At 43.5% G+C, this 21,267-nt stretch overlaps 1 protein-coding gene across 1 annotated transcript in view; it reads left to right on the plus strand.

Annotated features, from left to right (window-relative positions):
* The window catches only part of GRIK4 (glutamate ionotropic receptor kainate type subunit 4), a 451,695-nt gene that overhangs the window by 264,447 nt on the left and 165,981 nt on the right, over positions 1-21,267 (plus strand). The window contains exons 4-5 of the mRNA XM_033918636.1: positions 11,801-11,965; positions 15,759-15,856. Of these exons, the coding sequence (XP_033774527.1) occupies positions 11,801-11,965; positions 15,759-15,856 (263 nt within the window). The remainder of the gene's footprint in view (positions 1-11,800; positions 11,966-15,758; positions 15,857-21,267) is intronic.

Genomic DNA, 21,267 nt, shown 5'->3' on the forward strand with positions numbered 1-21,267 from the left:
CTAGCAATATTCAGTTACGCACTGAGAATAATCTGGGTACAATTCGGTCAGCAGAAGGTAGGAGAGGTTGGGCAAGTCACTTAATCCCCCCCCCATTGCCCCAGATAGATTAGATAGGTTGTGAGCTCATCGGGACAGACAGGGAAAAATGCTTGAGTACCTGAATAAATTCATGTAAACCGTTCTGAGCTCCCCTGGGAGAATGCTATAGAGATTTCAATAAATAAATATTGGGGGGGGGGGGGACAAAACACAGCCCTTTTTCATGGCCGCAGTATTCATGGCCTAGGTGAATTGGAAAGACCCACATAAGAGTGAACAAAAGCCATTTCACCAAGGACAAACTTACTATGCTCTGGGGTCAATGGCTAAACACACACGCCTACTTGTATGTTGCAAAAAAATTAGCATTCTGTAGCTCATATGTGCAAGTACTAAGTGTGCCCCTGACCTGCCCATGATCCTCCCAGGTTCATACTAGAGAGTTGCGTAGGGATAGAAATCCCGCCTGTCCCCACCCATATCCCACCTGTTCCTGCCCATCCCCGCCAGAATCCCCTCCGTCCCCACGAGGAATCAAAGAATACAGCATCAAAATCATTGTAAGCAGAATTGCGAGAGGCACTTTTCAGGACAACGGTTGCCTAAGAAAAATGGGCCAAAACTGAACGGGAAACCCCAAAACAAACTCGGCAAGTCCTTCATTTTGTACTACACACAATTGGTGGCATAATCATGAGTGGGGGCTGGGCCTCCCACTTTGAGCTTAGCCCCCCTCAAAATGAACATCTCCCTTGCTGTAGCTGGTGGGGCATTTTGTTTTTCCATCATCGTGGTCCCAGTTTCTGCTTTTGTCTATCTTCTACTAATTCTCTTTCCAGGCCTCGGGAACCCCAGTTCTATCTCCGTGGAATTCCCATGAGCCTTGGGGGATCCCTGCAGGAGTCCCATGAGCCGGGGGGGGGGAGCCCTGTATACCTGGGGGGATCACAATGGGAGTCCCGTAGACCTGGGGGTATCCCCACGGGAGTCCTGTAGACCTGAGGGGATCTCCACGGGAGTCTCACAGAACCCACAGGATTCCCGCAATCCCCATTCCCATGCAGACCCTTGCAGTTGTACGCAATGTGTGGAATCTTGATTTAGGGCTAGATTCACTAAGCAAACCGATCGTGTACCGATTGGTTTGCGAGCCCTTTGCGACCCGATTACCCTCCTGCACTATTCACTAGCCTGTGTAGCGATCCGATTGAATCCGCGCATGAAGATGAGGGGAACTGCATGCAAAGTAGGCAGGGATGCGAATCACTAAAAAAAAGTTCCCGATCCGACTGGGCTGGCCGATCAACCCAAAAAGCGACGGCTGAGGACCAGTCGCAAACGGCTTTCCGACTCTCCTGCTGCATTGCTGCCCTGCACTCCGCCCCGATCTTCAGGGTTTTTTTTTCCTGCAAGCAACAATCCTGATCTTCTAGCCCTGCTTTCTCCCCCATGTCCTCTCTGCCACCTTCCCTGCAGTGCGAGCCCATGGGTTTAAAGCGGGGCTGCATGTTCTGTTAAAAACACTAGTGAGGAAATTGCACAGTGTACTCCAACAGGCAATTGCTACTGGACATCATTGATTGATTTGGTGTGCTTTATTATTTGGCACGCATTTGCTCTGGAAAAGCTGACACATCCGAAAATGGAAACATACCCAGACTATGCGTTTTGCAAATAATGGATGCTGAATTGTGACATTCTCATAATGTAATATGTGTTGATTTTATTTATGGTCTAAAGAAATTGCAGAGGAAAGGAACACGCCAATATAGAAACATGAACCTAGTCTGAGTAAGACAACAATTTTTTTTTAATATGTATACATTTCGTTTTGCAAGTGATACTGTGCAGTGTACGACGTGGCTTGTTGTTTTGTTCAATGGATACACCTCAACAAAGAGCTCCTTTTACTAAGGTGCACTAGCGTTTTTAGCGCACGCAGGGTATTACCGCGCGCTACGTGGCTAGAACTAATGCCAGCTCAATGCTGGCGTTAGCGTCTGGCATGCGCGGCAATGTAGTACGTGCTATTCCGCATGTTAATGTGCTAACGCAGCTTCTTAAAAGGAACCCAAAGAATTACGTATGTTTAAAAAATGCATTGCCAGGGAAGGACCGACTGTTTAATATATTAAGAAATAGGTAGATCCCTTTAGAGCAGGGGTGTCAAAGCCCCTCCTCGAGGGCCACAATCCAGTCGGGTTTTCAGGATTTCCCCAATGAATATGCATGAGATCTATTAGCATGCAATGAAAGCAGTGCAGGCAAATAGATCTCATGCATATTCATTGGGGAAATCCTGAAAACCCGACTGGATTGCAGCCAGACTTTAAGAATAAATGGGATACCCATGTGGGATCCCTATGAGGGTCAAGATAAGGAAATTGGGTCATTAGGGCATAGACAGGGGGTGGGTAAGCAGAGTGGGCAGACTTGATGGGCTGGAGCCCTTTTCTGCCGTCATCTTCTATGTTGCTATGTTTCTATGAGGAGGGACTTTGAGACCCCTGCTTTAGAATATCAAATAAAGACAAACTGTAAGGCATGAATAAATGCATCTATATCTCTGGATTTACCACTACTACTTATCAGGGTCTATAGCCCTCTGTGAGTAAAAGTCTGGAAAGATCTGCATGTCATTTTGCTTTCTAAATGCTGCTGAGGTTCTAGGTTCTATCGTTCAGAACATACCCGATGGATGATGCTCACATGCTGAGGTTCTAGGTTCTATCGTTCAGAACATACCCGATGGATGATGCTCACATTCGTAACCCACTACCTACATGATCCTCACAGACCTTTTGTCCGACATAGGGTAGGCTGGAGTGGGCATCAATGTGAACTCCACTAATATGGAACATGAGGATGTTACTGGCCAGAGTTTATGGTAGATGTCCTGGAAACAATGGGGATGGTTGGATAGGCTGGAGTAAGCTTGGACGGCAACTACAGCATTTGAAACCTTTATAGACTTTATAGTCTGCGGCCCAGAAATATCAAAGAAGAGACAAGTTCATCCAATCATGTATTTTTTTAATGGGTATAACTTATGGGCAGACTGGATGGACCGTTCAGGTCTTTATCTGCCATCATTTAAACTAAACTAAACCGTAAGCTTATATACCACATCTTCTCTATAAGGATAGAGCTCAGCATGGTTTACAAGAGTTTTGAAGAGAGGAAAATATAATAAGAATTAGTGATTGTATAGAGAGCAGCGGGAATTTACATTTTTGAAAATAGCCACGTTTTCAGATGTTTTTGAAATCATTGGAAAAAGCCCAAGTTACGCAGACTGGACAGGAAAGTTATTCCAAAGCTCAGTCATTTTAAAGTAAAGAGATTTTCCTAATTTTCCAATCTAGACAACGCCTTTTAACGAGGGAAAAGATAATTTAAGCTTTTGGATAGATCTGGTAATATCAGGTCTCCCGGAGTTCCAGGATAGAGGAATTAAAGGGGGAAGAGTGACATGCAAGATCTTAAATGTTAGGCAGGCACATTTCAAGTAAACCCTAGAGATTATTGGGAGCCAGTGAAGTTTTAACAAAAGCGGGGAAACATGATCATATTTGCTTTTTGCAAAGATCAACCTAGCTGCAGTAATCTGGATCTGTTGAAGTCTTTGAAGACTTTTCTTGGTTAGGCTTAGATAGACCGAATTACAATAGTCCAACCTCGAAAGAATGATTGATTGTACGAGGACAGCAAAATGGTGGTGGTGGAAGCAGGATCTCACTTTCCTCAGCATATGGAGACTAAAGAAGCTAAGTTACTATGTATAAGCGGTGCCTTACGTTAGATGCTGGTAGGTGCGCTAATGGCACCTAACTTAAGTTCAAAAAACCATTTAAAACATTTTTAAAAACTTTTAAAATAAAAATGTATGCACCTAAAACCAGCACCAGAATCGCTCCTACAGAGGAGCTGTACAACACCTAATGCCGCTGTATGCAGCTAGATCTCATGCATATTCTTTGGGGGAAATCCTGAAAATCCGACTGGATTGCGTCCTTCGTTCCCCACCCCTGATCTAATTATACTAAAGCAGAGCAGAAAATAAGAGCACAGGTGGGATGGCTCTACCTACTGTAGCATAAGGTAAGTACATTAATGGAAAACTTTAGGTTCTCTGAGAAACGCCAAGAGGAGATAGAACAGCAGAAAGAGTTTTTAGTAGTACAGAATTCTTGCTTATGTTAACCGAGCAGATTCACTAAAACAGGGGTCCCCAAAGTCCCTCCTTCAGGGTCGACTCCAGTCGGGTTTTCAGAATTTCCCCAATGAATATGCATTGAAAGCAGTGCATGCATATAGATCTCATGCATATTCATTGGGGAAATCCTGAAAACCCGACTGGATTCGGCCCTCAAGGAGGGACTTTGGGGACCCCTGCTCTAAAAGACCAAATACAGCTCTGGGAAGCACAGGGTGATCAAAGAAAATCTGTTGGGGTGACATTTTCCAAGGTTCAGTAGCCACAATTCTGCAGACACACCTGTCCCATATTTTATAGAATACGGGAATGTTCCAAAGTATTCATTTTTTTTTTTTTAATGCTAATGAACAATTTATATTCTTCATATTAATATGAGTATTATTATTTGTGACTCTTTGTTCCAAGATTAATATTGTCTTCGAGAACCAAGAGAGCAAAATATATCAAATAATAAGCTGAATTATTGATTATACTAGATTTAGAAGGTCAGTTGAAAGATGTTTACAATAACTCTTTTTCAGCAAGTTAAATGAAACTATATTTCTGACTATTGGAATTCTTTCCATGAGACCACAGAGCCACAGCAACTGTGTTTGTCACCATTGGTCTATGGTAAGATGCCACAAAATGCCAAAGGAGAAATGAATCTATATGGCTTTAACATAAACTAGGGGATAATGTATTTCAGGGCAAATGTCCGCATCAGAGGTCAAATCGAAGAAATAGATAAAGTAAATATGATCATCCAATTATAAGATAAATGCCAATTGAAGAACTGGATAAAGCAAGTATTGTATAGTCATCTAATATAATAAAGTCCTAAGCGCGTATGCGCACTCCCACCTGCGTGCTCCCGTTTTCCATGCGCTTTAGGTCCCCGCAGGTAGGAGTGCGCATGTGCGCTTAGCTGTGGCAGTGGCCGATTGACAGAGGCAGCAAACACGCTGCGACTCCCCCCTCCCACCCTCACTCACCCACCACCAGAGAAACATCGCTATGGCTGATCACATTGGACCGCGAGGAGGTCATTGGGAGTACTGGCGGCGGACACGTGCACAGAATTGGCGCTCGGGGGCAAGTAAAATGGGAGACGGCCTATACCTGGTGGCCACAAAACAAATTGGAAACCGCTGGCCTCCCTGCTCTCCACCTCGCGCAAACCTAAATCCAGGGAAAACGGCACTACTGGTAGAAGTTTATTTTTAAGATTAAAGGTGCTGCGGCTGCTCTTCTCACGAGCCGCACCTGCATCGGAGAAGGCTTCCAACGCAGGCAGCGATTGTGAGAGGAGCCGCGTCGGCAACGTTAAACTTAAAAATAAACTTCTACCGGTAGTGCCGTTTTTCCTGCTGTGCCCTCTCGATCTCCTTTATCACAGTGAGTACGATGGTAGGCCAGACCGCGGAAAGCAGGGGGGGGGTTGGGGGAAATGCTGCTGCACAGAGACCTGTAGGAGAAGGTAAATAACGCTGCTGCTGCTCAGAGAAGTGGACAGAGAGGGAAATACTGCTGCTGTTGCTGCACAAGGAAGTGAGGTAGGGGGAGGGAAATGCTGCTGCACAGGGAAATGAAGGGGGAGGGAATTTTACATATGAAGCAGGGAGAGAGACAGATAGAAATAAAGACAGACAGACAGTGGGAGGGAGAGAGATAGAAAGACACAGGGGCAGGAAGAGGGACAGAAAGACAGACAGAGAAAGGGGGTCTGGGAGAGAGAAATACAGCAGGAGGTAGAGAGACAGAAAGAAAGAAAGACAGACAGACATCTATTCTAGCACCTAATAATGTAATTGGCTTAAAGACTAGTCCAGTTATAAATGCCAGTTGCATAGATTTTGAGAAATTCTGCCTTAAATGCATCAGAAGGCAAGTGGCATTCACACCACGCCAAAATCAATTCCATGCGCATGCATAATGCCACAGAAAGAAAACCCGCATGCCTTCTGACACATTTAAGGCAGAATTTCTCAAAATCTATGCGATTGACATTTATCTTATAACTGGATGATCATACTTGCTTTATAGTAAATAGCCAATGACAGCAGATAAAGATCTGAACGCTCCATCCAGTCTGCACTGTAATCACATGCATTACAATTTCATGATTAAATTAAAATGTCTTGTTTTTTTTGTTTTGTTTTTTTTCTGGGTCATAGACTTTAGAAGCCCACCCAGTACTGTCTTTAGGTTTCAACTACTGGAGTTGCCATAGACGCTCACTCCAGCCTATCCAAACCATCTCATTTGCAGGATTCAGACCGTGAAAGTCTGCCCATTCATATTCTAATTAAAGATCCTCTATGTTCATCCCATGTGTTTTTAAAATTCAGTCATCATTTTCCTCTCCGTCACCTCCCTCGGAAAGGCATTCCAGGCATCCATTACCCTCTCTGTGAAAGAGAATTTCCTAACAAGGGGGCATCCGTGGAAAATCAGGGGCGGGAAACTGCACGGTGACACTAGGAAGTTCTTCTTCACTGAAAGGGTGGTTGATTGCTGGAATAGTCTTCCACTTCAGGTTATTGAGGCCAGCAGCGTGCCAGATTTTAAGGCCAGATGGGATAGATATGTGGGATCTATCCGCAAAGATAGATAGGGAGGGTCATTAGAGTGGGCAGACTTGATGGGCCATGGCCCTTATCTGCCGTCTATTTCTATGTTTCTATGTTTCTAACATTACTCTTAAGTCTACCATCCCTCAACCTCAATTTATGTCCTCTGGTTTTACCAATTTCCCTTCTCTGGAAAAGATTTGGTTCTTTATGAATACCTTTCAAATATTTAAAAGTCTGTGTCATCTACAGCAGCGATTTTAAGGGGTGCTAGCATATGGGCTATATCACCTGCCAGTGGTATTGTACCTTACTGGTACATGTTAGAAAGAGATCTAGTATTACCTTATACCTTACATGAAGCCATCTACTCTAAAACTATTACATGCTTTACCAAATGGGAGGTATTACATACCACCCAAAAGGCAGTTTTGGCTTTGGGTAGTTCTCTACAGCATCCGATATATACCACTGTCTTTTCTAATATTTGGGGTAACCCTAACATTATTGTTGGCTCAAATATGGTGCATTGGCCGTCTTGGATCAATGCGGGTATATGGCATATACGAGACATTCTGATCAATCATGCTTTAATGCCTTTCGCCCAATTACAGTTCATGTATAACTTACCTTCTCATCAGACCTATAGATACCTCCAACTACGACACAGTATATATGCGGCTTATGGATCTAAGTTAGAGCGTCTGCTGCGGAGCTCCTTCCCTACAACCAAGCTACTATCTACATGGAGTACTAAGCCTCATTTGATGTCTAGGATATATGATATACTGCAAAGTGCAGATTCAGATACTCCCCTACCGATTCAGCGTCAGTGGTCCCAAGATCTTAACTTTCCTGTATCCGAACAACGCTGGCTGCAGGTATGGAGTTACTGTAACAGACCATTACATTCGGCGTCTCTCAGACAATCTCTATTCTTTGTTCTTCATAAGTCGCTCTGGACTCCTGTCAAACAACATCGAGCTTCTCCAACTTCTTCCAACAACTGTTGGCGGTGCAAGACCCATCTGGGAACTTTCCAGCATATGTTATTCGATTGCCATTTTGCCTTCACATTTTGGTCTGAAGTGGGAGCTATTATTGGCCAAATTTTCTCCTTGTCTCCGAATATGACTTACAACCAGGTAATATTAAGATCTACCTTATTGGAGCCTCCACTCTCTCGCCCATGTTCTGCTCTATATGACATTCTTATGGGACTAGCCATTAAGACAGTACTTCTTCACTGGAAATGTTCCTCATCAATACCATTGGCTCAATGGTGGAATATGGTACTTTTGTGCTACAAATACGAACTACGATTGGCTGAGTGTAGAGGCTCCCAAAGATCTTTTCATGATACCTGGTCTCCACTGCAACATTACTGTGACTCTGTTGATTAATATATTTGTGATCCACCGTATCACAATACATGACCCTGTGCTGCTAAGAACTGTAACATCATTTATGCTGTGATGCTTTGCTGCTGCTCGTATTTGTTGACTGCTTATTTTGCTGTATTTTCTGTTATTTTTTTCTTTGTTCAATAAAATGATTTGACTTTAAAAAAAAAAAGTCTGTGTCATATCACCCCATACCCTCCTCTCATCTAGAATATACATGTTGAGGTCTTTCTAGTCTCTTCTCATAGTTCTTTTGGTGCAAACCCCTTACTAATTTTGTTGCTTTCCTCTGGACCATTTCAAGTCTTCTTATATCCTTGGCTAGATAAGGCCTCCAATACTGAACCTAATACTCCAAGTGGGGTCTCACCAATGACCTGTACAGGGGCATCAACACCTCCTTTCTTCTGCTGGTTACACTTCTCTCTATACAATCTAGCATCCTTCTGGCTACAGCTACTGCCTTGTCACACTGTTTCATCGTCTTCAGATCCTCAGACACTATCACCCCAAGGGCTCTTTCTCCGTCTGTGCATATCAGCCGCTCACCTCCCAGAACACACATCTTCCTCGGATTTCTACACCCCAAATGCATGACTCTGCATTTCTTTGCATTGAATTTTAGTTGCCAGACATTTATCCATTGGCCATTTACCTTATAATTGGATGATCATATCTGCTTTACCTATTTTTTCAATTGACCCTAGATGCAGGCATGTACACCGAATCACGGGCCATATCAGGTCCAACGATAAATAAGATTTTGACTGCCCGGAGCTTGAAGGTCCCTTGTTCTCTTTTGGTTTTGCTCCTTGTTTGGCTTGTACTTTTATTCCCTCTCTGCTTTTCCATTAACAGGATCTAGGTCAACCATTTGGAACCTGAATGGCAAACTGCTTTTTCCATAAATGTCATGCAGCGTTACAAAGAATATAGACTAATATTTGTGAACATTCTGTGTGTAACAAAAAACTCTACAGATGACTGTGAATGATTGGGACAAAGTATAGCTCTGTGAATCAAAGGCTGGAATGTAGGGAGAGAGCGATTTGCAGAACAGATCGGGTAATGATTCACAAGACTACCTTTAGTTTTCCGTCTGAAATCACAGGAAAGAAATTTTGAGGTTTCTCGTGTATCATTAATAGTGTGCATGCTTCCAAAACAGTATGCCCTATTTTGGAAAGAATGCTTTTTTTTTTTTTTTTTGCAACAGGGTGCGTACTTTTGCACACGTGCATACTCTTTCCAAAAGACAGCACTTTCTTTTCCATTAGTGCGTGCATTTGCACACACACGCTATTTGAACTTGTGCTGTCAAAAAAAAGAGAGCGCCCTCTTTTGGAAAGAGTGCACACTCTTCTGAAAGTGGGTGAACTCTTTGTGAAGGGTGATCACTATAAATAATATTGCTCCTGCTATGAAAAGAAATTGAAGAAAAATCTTGAAAAAAAATATAGGAACATTTGCATATACAGGAAATTAACAAATGAAAACTTTAACGCTTCACCCTCCTATTAAATACCACCTTTTGAGAGCTGCAAATATAGGATGATTTTTCCACAGGTAAAATTGTCCATCCTATTCATGAGTAAAAGTGTATGTGTAACGTTATTTTGTGTGTATATCTACCCACTTGAAGCTGGGAGGAGTTTTAGGGCAGAATTTGGAAGTATACGCTCAGAAAAATTATCCACACAAAGTGAAAATAATAATAATAATAATTTTATTCTTATATACTGCCAAAGCCATATAGTTCGAGGCGGTTTACAAGAAGAGCTGGACAATCAGCGAAAAATAATTACAGTGACATCATCAAGTACAAGTGGAGAGGGCGGATAAAAGTTGAGTGGGAGTAAGTCAGAGTGATAGACAGAGTAGAGGCGTCGCGTAAATGTAGGATGCGTACATGGTAAGGCATTAAGAGTTCTTGGTTACAAATTGGTTGAACAGGTTTTTTTAACTACCGTATTTTCACTCATATACCGCACACCCGTGTAAAACGCGCACACGGGTATAGCGCGCGAGGAAAATAAATTTATGTAATAAAATTTTAATATAGCGCGCACACGCATATACCGCACATGCTAAAACCTCCTCCCGCCTACTCTGAACCGGCATCCTCCCCCCCCCGCTCGCGTCACCCACCCCTCCCCCGTGATCCTACATCCCCCCCAGCACCGCAAAGACAACTCTTACCCGATTGGGCACCGGCACCGGCACCAGCACCAATGCACAGGATGTGCCAGTGCCCGAAGATCCTCCCTCGTTGGGCTGGGCTGGGCAGTGCGAGAGAGATCCTCCTTCTTCCTGTGCCGGGCTGGACTAGGCTTTGAGCATTTGCGCATGCTCAAAGCCTTCTGGTCTCGCTCTCTCCGAGATAATCTCTCCGAGATAAGCCCAACCCAACAAGGGAGGATCTTCGGGCACTGGCACATCCTGTGCATTGGTGCTGGTGCCGGTGCCCAATCGGGTAAGAGTTGTCTTTGCGGTGCTGGGGGGGATGTAGGATCGCGGGGGAGGGGGGTGACGCGAGCGGGGGGGGAGGATGCCGGTTCGCAGGGGGAATGCCGGATCAGAATAAAAAAAAAAAATTTGTACAACACGCTCACACGTATAACACGCATGGTTATGCACGGTTTGTAAAATCGTGTATAACGCGCGCGTTATATGCGTGAAAATACGGTAGTTTTCTAAAGTTAAGATAGGATGAGGCATGCTTAATGATGTTACCCAGCCAACCGTTCTGTTGGCCTGCCTGGAAGGCAAGAGTTCTGCCCAGGTATCTCTTGAATCGTCAGGCCTTTAATGTTGGGTGGCTAAACATGTGTACCCTGCGAGTAGGCCTGGTGGAACAGTCCAAGTTGAAGTGGGAAACCAGATAAATGGGGGCCAAACCTTGAATGGATTTGAAACATAGACTGTTATGAAAACAGACGTGCTTTTTGGAAACACAGGTAATTCTGAAGTTATCCCCACAGTGGAGACACACATGCACACACAGAGTAAATGACGGCAGATAAAGACCCGAATGGTCCATCCAGTCTGCCCAGTAATCACCTGGGTCACCCATGAAATGTCTTCTACCACAGCCTTCAGGTGAGGGAAATGTAAAAATGACCAAATTACGCTGTGGACATATAGGAGCAAATAAGAAGATAATTTGTGCGATTTCACTAGGAGCCAATGTAATTCATGACAATTTTGTAAAGCTTTTTCCAGAGTAACTAAGGGCCCTTTTATGAGGTTGCGCTAGCATTTTTAGCGCACGTTGAAGATTAGCGTGCACTAACCCCACGCTATACAGAAAATACCAATGCCAGCTTTATGGAGGCATTAGCGTATAGCACAATTAGCATGCGCTAAAACCGCTAGCGCACCTTCGTAAAAAGGAGCCCTAAGTAGCATTCAGGTAAGAATGGGAGCTAAAAATTATCTTCTCCAGTGCTGATCAAATGTCCCTGGGTGATTAGGAGGATGTCACAAGAACACTATGGCATATCCTCATCTATATAATTACTTAAATGTACTTTGTAATATCTGTAGGTTTCCAAGTCCTGACTGGTTAACTTTCCATGTTCTAGCTGCCATTCTAGATGACCCAATGGAATGTAGCAGAGGAGAAAGACTGTCTATAACACTTGCAAAGGATCACATAAACCGAGGCCCAGAGCGATTGGGGAAAGCTAAACTGGAGGTGGATATCTTTGAACTCCTGAGAGACAGCGAATACGAGACCGCAGAGACCAGTATGTACAGGCCATCACTGTTCTGGGATATGGGAGGGCAAGTCTGATTCTGTGTGCCTTGGCTCTGGATACGGTGGGAAAGCAGGACGTAGGGCGTGGTCAGATATTGGGGGGGGGGGTTTAATAGAGACAGGCAATGGATAATGTAAGCATATACCCCCAAATGCCATAAATGGTGCTAAAAATTGTGCACGTAAATTTGGGTGTACGCTTCTCCCTCCGTATTCGCAGTTTCGATTATTTGCATTTTTTAGCTTGCTGGCTCCTCCTCCACAAATTATGTCAGCTTGCATAGAGAAATCGCTGATTCCAAGCGTTTACAGAGAAAATCGCTGATTCCCAGCACTTTCTTCACCGTGTTTTGCCTCTCCTTCAGGAACAGGCCAGGTCTCCCACCATGTTATTTGTGGTTTCACCATATTCACAATGTTTTTTTTTTTAAATAGAAAACAGCGAATAACATTTGAAAAAGTTGTTTGCGGTTTTTCTGTATTTGCAGGTCTGTTAATCCCCCTATCATAGCGAATACAGAGGGAGAAGTGTATACTCAATTTGCACGTGTAATTTAATGGAATAATGACCCAATCAACCCCAATTGGGCTCTAACAATCAATTATCAGTGCTAATTGGAATCTCTTAAAAATTGCATGCACATGTTACATGCGCACTCAGATCCATGCATGAATTTAATGCATGGCCTCAAATAGGGAAGTATAGCGTGGGAGGGTCATGGGCCTTCCTGTAATTTATGTGTTTTGTTATGGAATAAGGGGGCTCCACTCCTGATTTAAGCGTGAGAATTTACGCTAGGGTTTAGTTGGTATAAGTTAGACGCGGTTCTTGCAACAAGCACTATTCTGTGCAGTAGGCACTGAAATCGTGCCTACAGCATGGCGCCTAGTGGTGCCTACGGTCAAAGCAGGCGTATTTAGGGGCAGAGATAACCTTAGGCATCACTAGGCACCGCTATGTGCAATTCTCCCAAAAACTTAGGCACCAGAAATGTCGGCCTATAAAACCCTGGCCTTAATTACCGGCGCCTAAGTTTTTTTCGGAGGCACTGGTAACCACGATTCTGTTAACGGTGCCCGAGTGTGATTGACATCCAGCTGACACCATTTTTCTAGGTGACGTCTACAGAAGCCGGGCCTTAGTACGTTCTTTTAGTTGGCACCATTTATAGAATTCAGCCTGCGCTATTTATAGAATTCAGTCCATAATGCAACGTTAGATAAGGCCAAATAGTGCAAGAATTAGCAGGAACAAAGCTAGAGAAACGGGGGGTCGGAGGAGGAAATACTGTAGGGATTGGATGGAAAGTAGGAACAGATGATCTGAGGTTTAGAGGGACTGGTTCTGAAGGAAAGAGGACTAGCTAATACGGAAAGGGAATAGGTTAGAACAGGGGTGTCAAAGTCCATCCTCGAGGCCCCCAATGAATATGCACGAGATCTATTAGCATACAATGAAAGCAGTGCATGCAAATAGATCTCATGCGTATTCATTGGGGAAATCCTGAAAACCCGACTGGATTGCGGCCCTCGAGGAGCTAGAAAGATTATGACATTCTGGAAAGAGGGGTCACATAGAGCGAGTGTGAGGTTAGCAAGATCAGAGGCTGGAGTTAGAAGGGCTGATATTGGGAATTTAGATGGGGTTGACACTGTGGTAGTGTAGGGGATACCAAAAGATTGGGTTGACAGGTACAATGAGGTTAAACGGGGCAGATACCGAGTTCAGTATTCGAAAGATCTAGAAGTGGGATGCCTAGATCTGGCTTTTTAAGACTTTTCATAAGCTCAGTGCCTTAATTATGTTGGGTTAATATTCAAAGCGATTTAACCAGCCAGAAATGGTTAAATTACTTGTTTGGGGATAACCAGTCATATTCAGCAGCATTTAACTTTGATGGGCGGTTATATAAATACCTAAAGTAAATAAATTTAACCAGTTTGTGCTACTGAAACCAACAGGTTAGCACTAAACTGAAACTTTGCTATTTGGGGTGGGGGGAGGGGCGTTTTCAACATGGCGTCTGCATTTGACCAGTTAAGTGCCAATGTTCAGCACTTATCCAGCGTCACCCGCTCCTTCGGTGTGCAAATACTTGTACTTTCTTATTTATAAAATTTCCAGCATTATAAATTTAAATAAATAATGAAATATAAAAGAATTTTTTTATCCTAGTTAGAAACAATTAAATTGAGTGAGGTAGAATTAAGGGTGGGATGGAAGATCATTGTAAGATGATTATATGGCACTGCTTTAAGCCAGAAGGAAGACTTGAAATAACATATATGCACTAAGCTTGTGGCCTTCGTATGATACTCCATCCTAGTTTATTCATTGATCTATTACTTGAGGAAGTTGATACGATGGGTTTGGGTGCTGTAAGATCAGCTTAAATAACTCGTCAATTATATGTGTTATTTAAATATTCAAAGACTGTGACACGATGGGGGTCCTTTTATCAAGCCGCGATAGCGGGGTTAGCGCATCGGACATTTCATCACGTGCTAACCCCCGCGGCCGGCTAAAAAACTAACGCCTGCTCAATGCAGGCGTTAGCGGCTAGCGCGGCAGGCGGTTTAATGCGTGGTATTACGCGCGTTTAACCCCTATCGCAGCTTGATAAAAGGACCCCTATATGTGTAAAAAAAGTGGCTCAAATAATTGATTTATTATCCCCCCCAACCCCCCCCCCCCTTTTTTTATGATACTGCAATACAAATGCCATTCAGGGTTACTTCAAATAGGGAAGAGAGCCAATAGAGGCATGTAAATTTCGACACACAAAAAAAAAAGGAAGCAGGGGAGAATTTAGGAACTCCGTGCTGATGTCCAGTACTAGGCAACTAACCCGTCGCTAGCCTAATTTAGGTACTTCGGTTTTAGGCGCTTTAAATTTAATTATAAGCTTCCACAAATATGGCTATAGTAGTAAATGTTCATACCAGTCCCAAATGCAGAATAATTGATAATGTCACTAAAGTGGACTAGTGAAACAGTTTCAAAACATAGCTTTACTTTAATACTATTTCATGAGTATGCCTCAGCCCCACCACTCCACCGCTGTGCTATCTTGTGACTGCGTGGAGATTTATGTGGCACTTCATCATCGGCTGCTCATAATTTTTTGTTTTTTAGATTTTTAGTATGAATGTAAAATCGTGAAAAATCTTTCATGCAATCATAAATTATTATCTGCTATATAAAGGTGATGCAGATACTTAGCTTTAGCTCTGTCAGCCAACGTCTGGGAGTCTAACCCGACATGTTTCACGCCAAACGGCGCTGTATCAAGGGTCTCCCTAAGTATAGATTAAAAAAGGAAAACAGCTATCAGTACATTCTGCATCATTCATACTAAAAATCTAAAAAACAAAAAATTATGAGCAGCCGATGATGAAGTGCCACATAAATCTCCACGCAGTCACAAGATAGCACAGCGGTGGAGTGGTGGGGCTGAGGCATACTCATGAAATAGTATTAAAGTAAAGCTATGTTTTGAAACTGTTTCACTAGTCCACTTTAGTGACATTATCAATTACATTTAATTATATGCAGCTCAATTTTTAAGTGTCTAAAAACAGCTGAATATAGGCTTCATTTGGTTAGAAGGGGCAGATGCTGTTGTATTTTGGATGGGGGGTGAGACTTCTTTGGGGTCTATACAATATATTTTACAGAGTAAGAATGGCGGTATACACGATAACCTGTACTCTGTATTATTCCCAATAGCTTAATAACCATCTTTTTGCTCTGGAATTAGCCTTTATGATCTCTCTTTCAGTGTGCCAGATTCTTCCAAAAGGGGTGGTGTCTGTTCTGGGACCCTCCTCGAGTCCTGCATCTAGTTCCATCATCAGCAATATTTGTGGAGAGAAAGAGGTAGGTTCAAAGTCAGAAAAGAAATCGCTCTCGCTCATTTTGTCCCTCTCTCCTACACTTCTTTTCACTGTCCACTCCACATCACTTTTCTTTATCCTTGCTGCTAAAAATTCTCCTGTGTATAGGTTTTGCGCATCATTCGCTTCTCTACGAGTATAAAATTTCAAGTGGGGATCATATAGGCATCCCAAAGAGAGGTTTTTTAAAGTCACTATACAGAGGGAAGGCCCTGAAATAGGCTTGTGAATCACCGCTGGGCTGCACGGCCCGATAATTCAGGGTGGAAATATCATAATGGGAGGGGGAAGGAAGATGCAGAGATGCCGGACCTGTGAGACAGGGGTTGGAAGTGCAAAAAAAGGGAGAGAAATGCCTGACCCATGGGAATGGGAGCGATGGATGCTGGATCATAGTTGGCTGCTCTGCATCACATCTGGGTGGGCCTAGGCCCACCCCTTGCTACGCAGCTGATTAGGAGTCTATTCTGTAAAGGAAAGCATGCACTTAAGTTTCTTAGAATACTGAATATCAGGGCAAATGCACATGTGCAATTCAGGTACACAGCTGATGTAAATGCTCACACCTAGATTGCTAACAAATGTGCATAAATTATAGCATTTTATAATTTTGCACATAACTGTGCACCTTGTCCATGCTCCACCCAGCATCACATTTAAGTTGCAAGGCAAAGAGTAGATATGTCCTAATAAGATTGGTGAGCACTATTTGTTACGTAAAAGTCCTTTATTCATCAAATAACTGAACGGTTCAAACTCATTGACTCAACATGTACATGTTTCAGCCTCAACCGGCCTGCCTCAGGAGTCTTAAGAGTCTTATGGGTGAACAAAAATGCCCATAAACGCACAGACTTCTGGTATGATGATGAATAAATACACTGTGGCTCTAGCTCAGCCGGGTTCTACTGTCTCTCTGAAGGTTTCCAGTTCTGCTTCCTCATGGCTTGGCAACCAGCTATCTTTTATGCTCTTCTCAAGAGAAAAGGGAGGTTCCTATACCACTAGAGGGGAGCATCAAAGACAGCTGGTTGCCAAACCACGAGGAAGCAGAACTGGAAACCTAGCTTCAGAGAGGCAGTAGAACCCGGCTGAGCTAGAGCCACAGTATATTCATCATCATACCAGAAATCCGTGCGTTTATGGGCGTTTTTTTTCACCCATAAGACTCTTAAGACTCCTGAGGCAGGCCGGTTGAGGCTGAAACATGTACATGTCGAGTCACTGAGTTTGAACCGTTCAGTTATTTGATGAATAAAGGACTTTTATGTAACAAATAATATTCACCGATTTTATTAGGGCATATCCACTCTTTGTCTTGCGACTTTGAGTTTGTGCATTTGGTTCTCCTGTGTTTATCTTTGCTACATCACATTTAAGTGCCATTTTATATAATAGCACATAGCTGAAATATTGCCATTTGTGTGCATGTGTGTACACACACATGCATATATGTCAATAGTCTTGTCATTCTTGGCCCTTAAATGTTAGCTCCCTCCTTATAGAATTACTCCCATAATGCTAATCAGGGGTAGGGAACTCCGGACCTTGAGAGCCATATTCCAGTCGGGTTTTCAGGATTTCCCCAATGAATATGCATTGAAAGCAGTGCATTCAAATAGATCTCATGCATATTCATTGGGGAAATCCTGAAAACCTGACTGGAATATGGCTCTCGAGGACCGGAGTTCCCTACCCCTGTGCTAGATGTATAATCCATTATCTGCCAAAACAAAACACACGCAGACAAAATTATTATAGGGAGGAATTAACATAATAAAGGCTGAAAAATCCTCGTTATAAAGATTAGGAAGTGGAACACAATATCTAAGGTGTAGAAACATATAAAATGCCCTAATCACAAAAACTAAATCATAAACAAAAATAATAAAAGTGTAGGTGAGGAGTGGATACAGTTCCACTTTTTTGGGTTGGGATTCACCCTTGCGGTGCTGAATGTAGTTATCCTAGTATTAGAAAAAGCCACCAGACTGCCTCTTTACATCATATCACATTCCGTAGTGTATCAAAAACAAACACTGTACTCAATAAGACACTTTCAATAATAACCACTTCCTAAAGTCTTCAGTTCAAAAAGATCGCCGTACATGAAGGACACGGTACTACTTGAAAGGGTCCAGAGAAGAGCGACTAATATGGTTAAAGTGCTGGAGGAGTTGTCGTTCAGCGAAAGATTAGAGAAACTGGACCTCTTCTCCCTCGAACAGAGGAGATTGAGAGGGGACATGATTGAAACATTCAAGATACTGAAGGGAATAGACTTAGTAGATAAGGACAGGTTGTTCACCCTCTCCAAGGTAGAGAGAACGAGAGGGCACTTGCTAAAATTGAAAGGGATAGATTCCGTACGAACATAAGGAAGTTCTTCACCCAGAGAGTGGTAGAAAACTGGAATGCTCTTCCGGAGTCTGTCATAGGGGAAAACACCCTCCAGGAATTTAAGACAAAGTTAGACTAAGTTCCTGGTGAACCAGAACGTACGCAGGTAGGGCTAGTCTCAGGGCGCTGGTCTTTGACTGGAGGGCTGCCACGTGAGCGGACTGCTGGACACGATGGACCACTGGTCTGACCCAGCAGCGGCAATTCTTATGTTCTTAGATACCGTAAGCTGTAAATTTAGGCAAATATTTTAAAATTTCCAGTCAAGTTTGAAATATCAAATAAATATATATAGTAATCAAAAACTTATCTCGATCTCATGATCCATTATCTGTGCAGCACTGTGCATAGCATGAAAAAGACATGCCAGGCTGGTGCAAATTATAGCCTATATGCCTGAGCAGCAATATTCAACTGCTGCACATGCAGAATACAAGGTCAAGTCTATAAAATAGCACCTCCTTATGGGTGCCTTGATGCAGTGCAGGCAGCATCAGTCCTAGAGTGGACCACGGAAAAATAGCCCGCCTCTAATTCCAGTGCCAGAAAGATGGTGGTCTCCCTGGAACAGCGAATAGTGAATGTGGAAGGCTATGTGCAAAGCGGATCGATTAAGGAAAGGCAAGAGGCCTTCTCCGACAAGTACCCAGGAACAAAACCACCAGCTAAACGTTGTATTCAGAGTCTGGTTCGGAAATGGTATCAAACCAGCTCTGTTGCAAACATGAAGAAATCGAGGCCTCCATCAGTCCGGACGCCCGAAGCTGTCCGTGACATTCAGCAGCGGATTGCAATTAGCCCCCGAAAAGCAACTCGAAGACTCTTTCAGCAAGTTGGTGTATCATGAGCGACGTGTCGGCGAGTGCTGAAATCTCTGAACCTTAAACCGTACCGAATAATATGGGTGCAGGAACTGAAAGAGCCCAACGTGCCCAAAAGTGCATAGATGTGAACGGGGACCACTTTCACCATCTGTTGTAACTTGTGGGTAAGGGAATAAAAACATTCCACTTGCTCGTTCATCTTGTCATACTATCGCCGGAGGCGGGCTACTTTTCCGTGGCCCACCCTTGTATAACAGAATGAGGGGGGGGCCTTAGTTCAGTTACAGAATACTAGTGTAAACTAGTGCCTCAGTGTGCCCAAAAGGAACCCACACCTGTTTACATCCAGTCCATGGCAGGTGTAACTGAATACGTCTAAATGTGCTACTCAACACGCACACCTAATAGTATTCTATAAAATGCATGCATTGATGGTGGACACACCCTTGCCCCACCCACATGTGTGCCCCTTGTGCAGGTGCACGCTAAGACACCTAAGCACTACCTTACAGACTAGCTCATAGTGTATTAGTATACAGAACTGCCAACATAGGCAATCCCTTGCATGCACAAGATGCACGTACCTGCTATGTGCCAGTTCTAGAACTGTCTCACACATTTAGATATGGCAACCAAAAAAGCAAGTGTACATGGGGCAATGTGGCGCACCCCCTCCTCCAGGCCATGGGGGAGGGTGCATGGAGTGGTCACATGGCTGTCAGGTCTGCTGATCCCCTGCTCCAAAATAGGAAATTGATGTCAGAGGGGGCAGGGGCATGTGGACTGCAACCCTATGACCGCTCCATCTCCCCCCTCCCCCCCCCCCATCTGCACCTGGGATGGACTGTTCCCACCGCCCTGCCCTGGTACGCTAGAGCTATTGACCACTGCAGATTGCATATTAACTGGATTCTTTATGAAATGTTTAACCCTTTAAAGGTACCTACAGGTAACTGAACTGTTGAACCTGCTTTGGTTGGCTCCCAGCCCTGATATTCAAAGAAGGATAGAGAGGAACTGCAGCCTTGGGCTTATTCCAACAACCAAATTCCCTAGCCAAGGGCTGAATCTCTCTTAGCAGGTAGCAGAACCCAGACTGAAGGCTGGGGGGATGAAACCAGATAATAGCAATTTAATACCTTTTAAGATCCGAGAGAATAGTTTCTCCGGCGGTGATGTAGTCATCCCCTCGAGGAATGCGAATGGCACTAGCTCATTGTCTCTAGATGGGTTAGTAATGGAAGCAGAGAGGACCTGACATTCTGGTAATGAAATAAAACATAGGTTTTCTCTCTCTGTGTCGTCCTCTGGATGTAATGGGTAAAAAAACTATACATTCCACTTTCCCGCTGCAGTTTCTTGAAAAATTAGCCTGTTAGTGTTATTAGTATAATGTACCGCAAAAATCACTTCTTCTCCTGCTTTATTGCAATTGCATTGGACCTCTCAGATACTGGGGCAAAGGGATATCCTGAGGCTGGTGCACAGTTTAGTGGTGTCGGTGGCCAAAATGCATTCCAATTTCTCCTAAAACGTCTCTTACCATGCACGGAGACTAATAAGAGCTTAGCAGGCTTAAAAATAAAAAGTACTGTAGATTCAAAGGCAAAAAGCTAACTGAGAAACTATTCTTAATTATAATAAAATTGCCATGTACCAAGCACTCCAATAATATACACAAAAGTCTATTCAGTGAGGCAAATAGTCCATGAAAACATTGTGAAGTAGTTGCGAAAAGGAACATAAGGTTTCCCTGAACTGGCAGTTCTTGGTCTCTAACAGGATAACGAAGACGATGAAGTGAGATATACTGGAACCATCCACAAAGACAAATTATCCCACTTCAGAGTGTCCAATATAAGAAAGGAGGGTAATGGATCTCAGAAACCCACTTGATTCAATACTAAAGACTCCTTTTACGTTAGCGGCTTCAGCGTGCGTGACTTTTAAGCACGCGCTAACCCCCGCGCCGGCCAAAAAACTACCGCCTGCTCAAGAGGAGGCGGTAGCGGCTAGCACGGCCGGCGGTTTAGCGCGCGCTATTACGCGCGTTAAACCGCTAACACGGCTTCGTAAAAGGAGCCCTAAATGTATGATATCGAAGTTAAATGGGTTGGAGTCTTAATCGTTGACCCTTTTTTTTTTTTTTTAACCACCTCCTCCTTAATGT

The sequence above is a fragment of the Geotrypetes seraphini genome, chromosome 13 (assembly GCF_902459505.1).
Source record: "Geotrypetes seraphini chromosome 13, aGeoSer1.1, whole genome shotgun sequence".
NCBI classification, from domain to species: domain Eukaryota; kingdom Metazoa; phylum Chordata; class Amphibia; order Gymnophiona; family Dermophiidae; genus Geotrypetes; species Geotrypetes seraphini.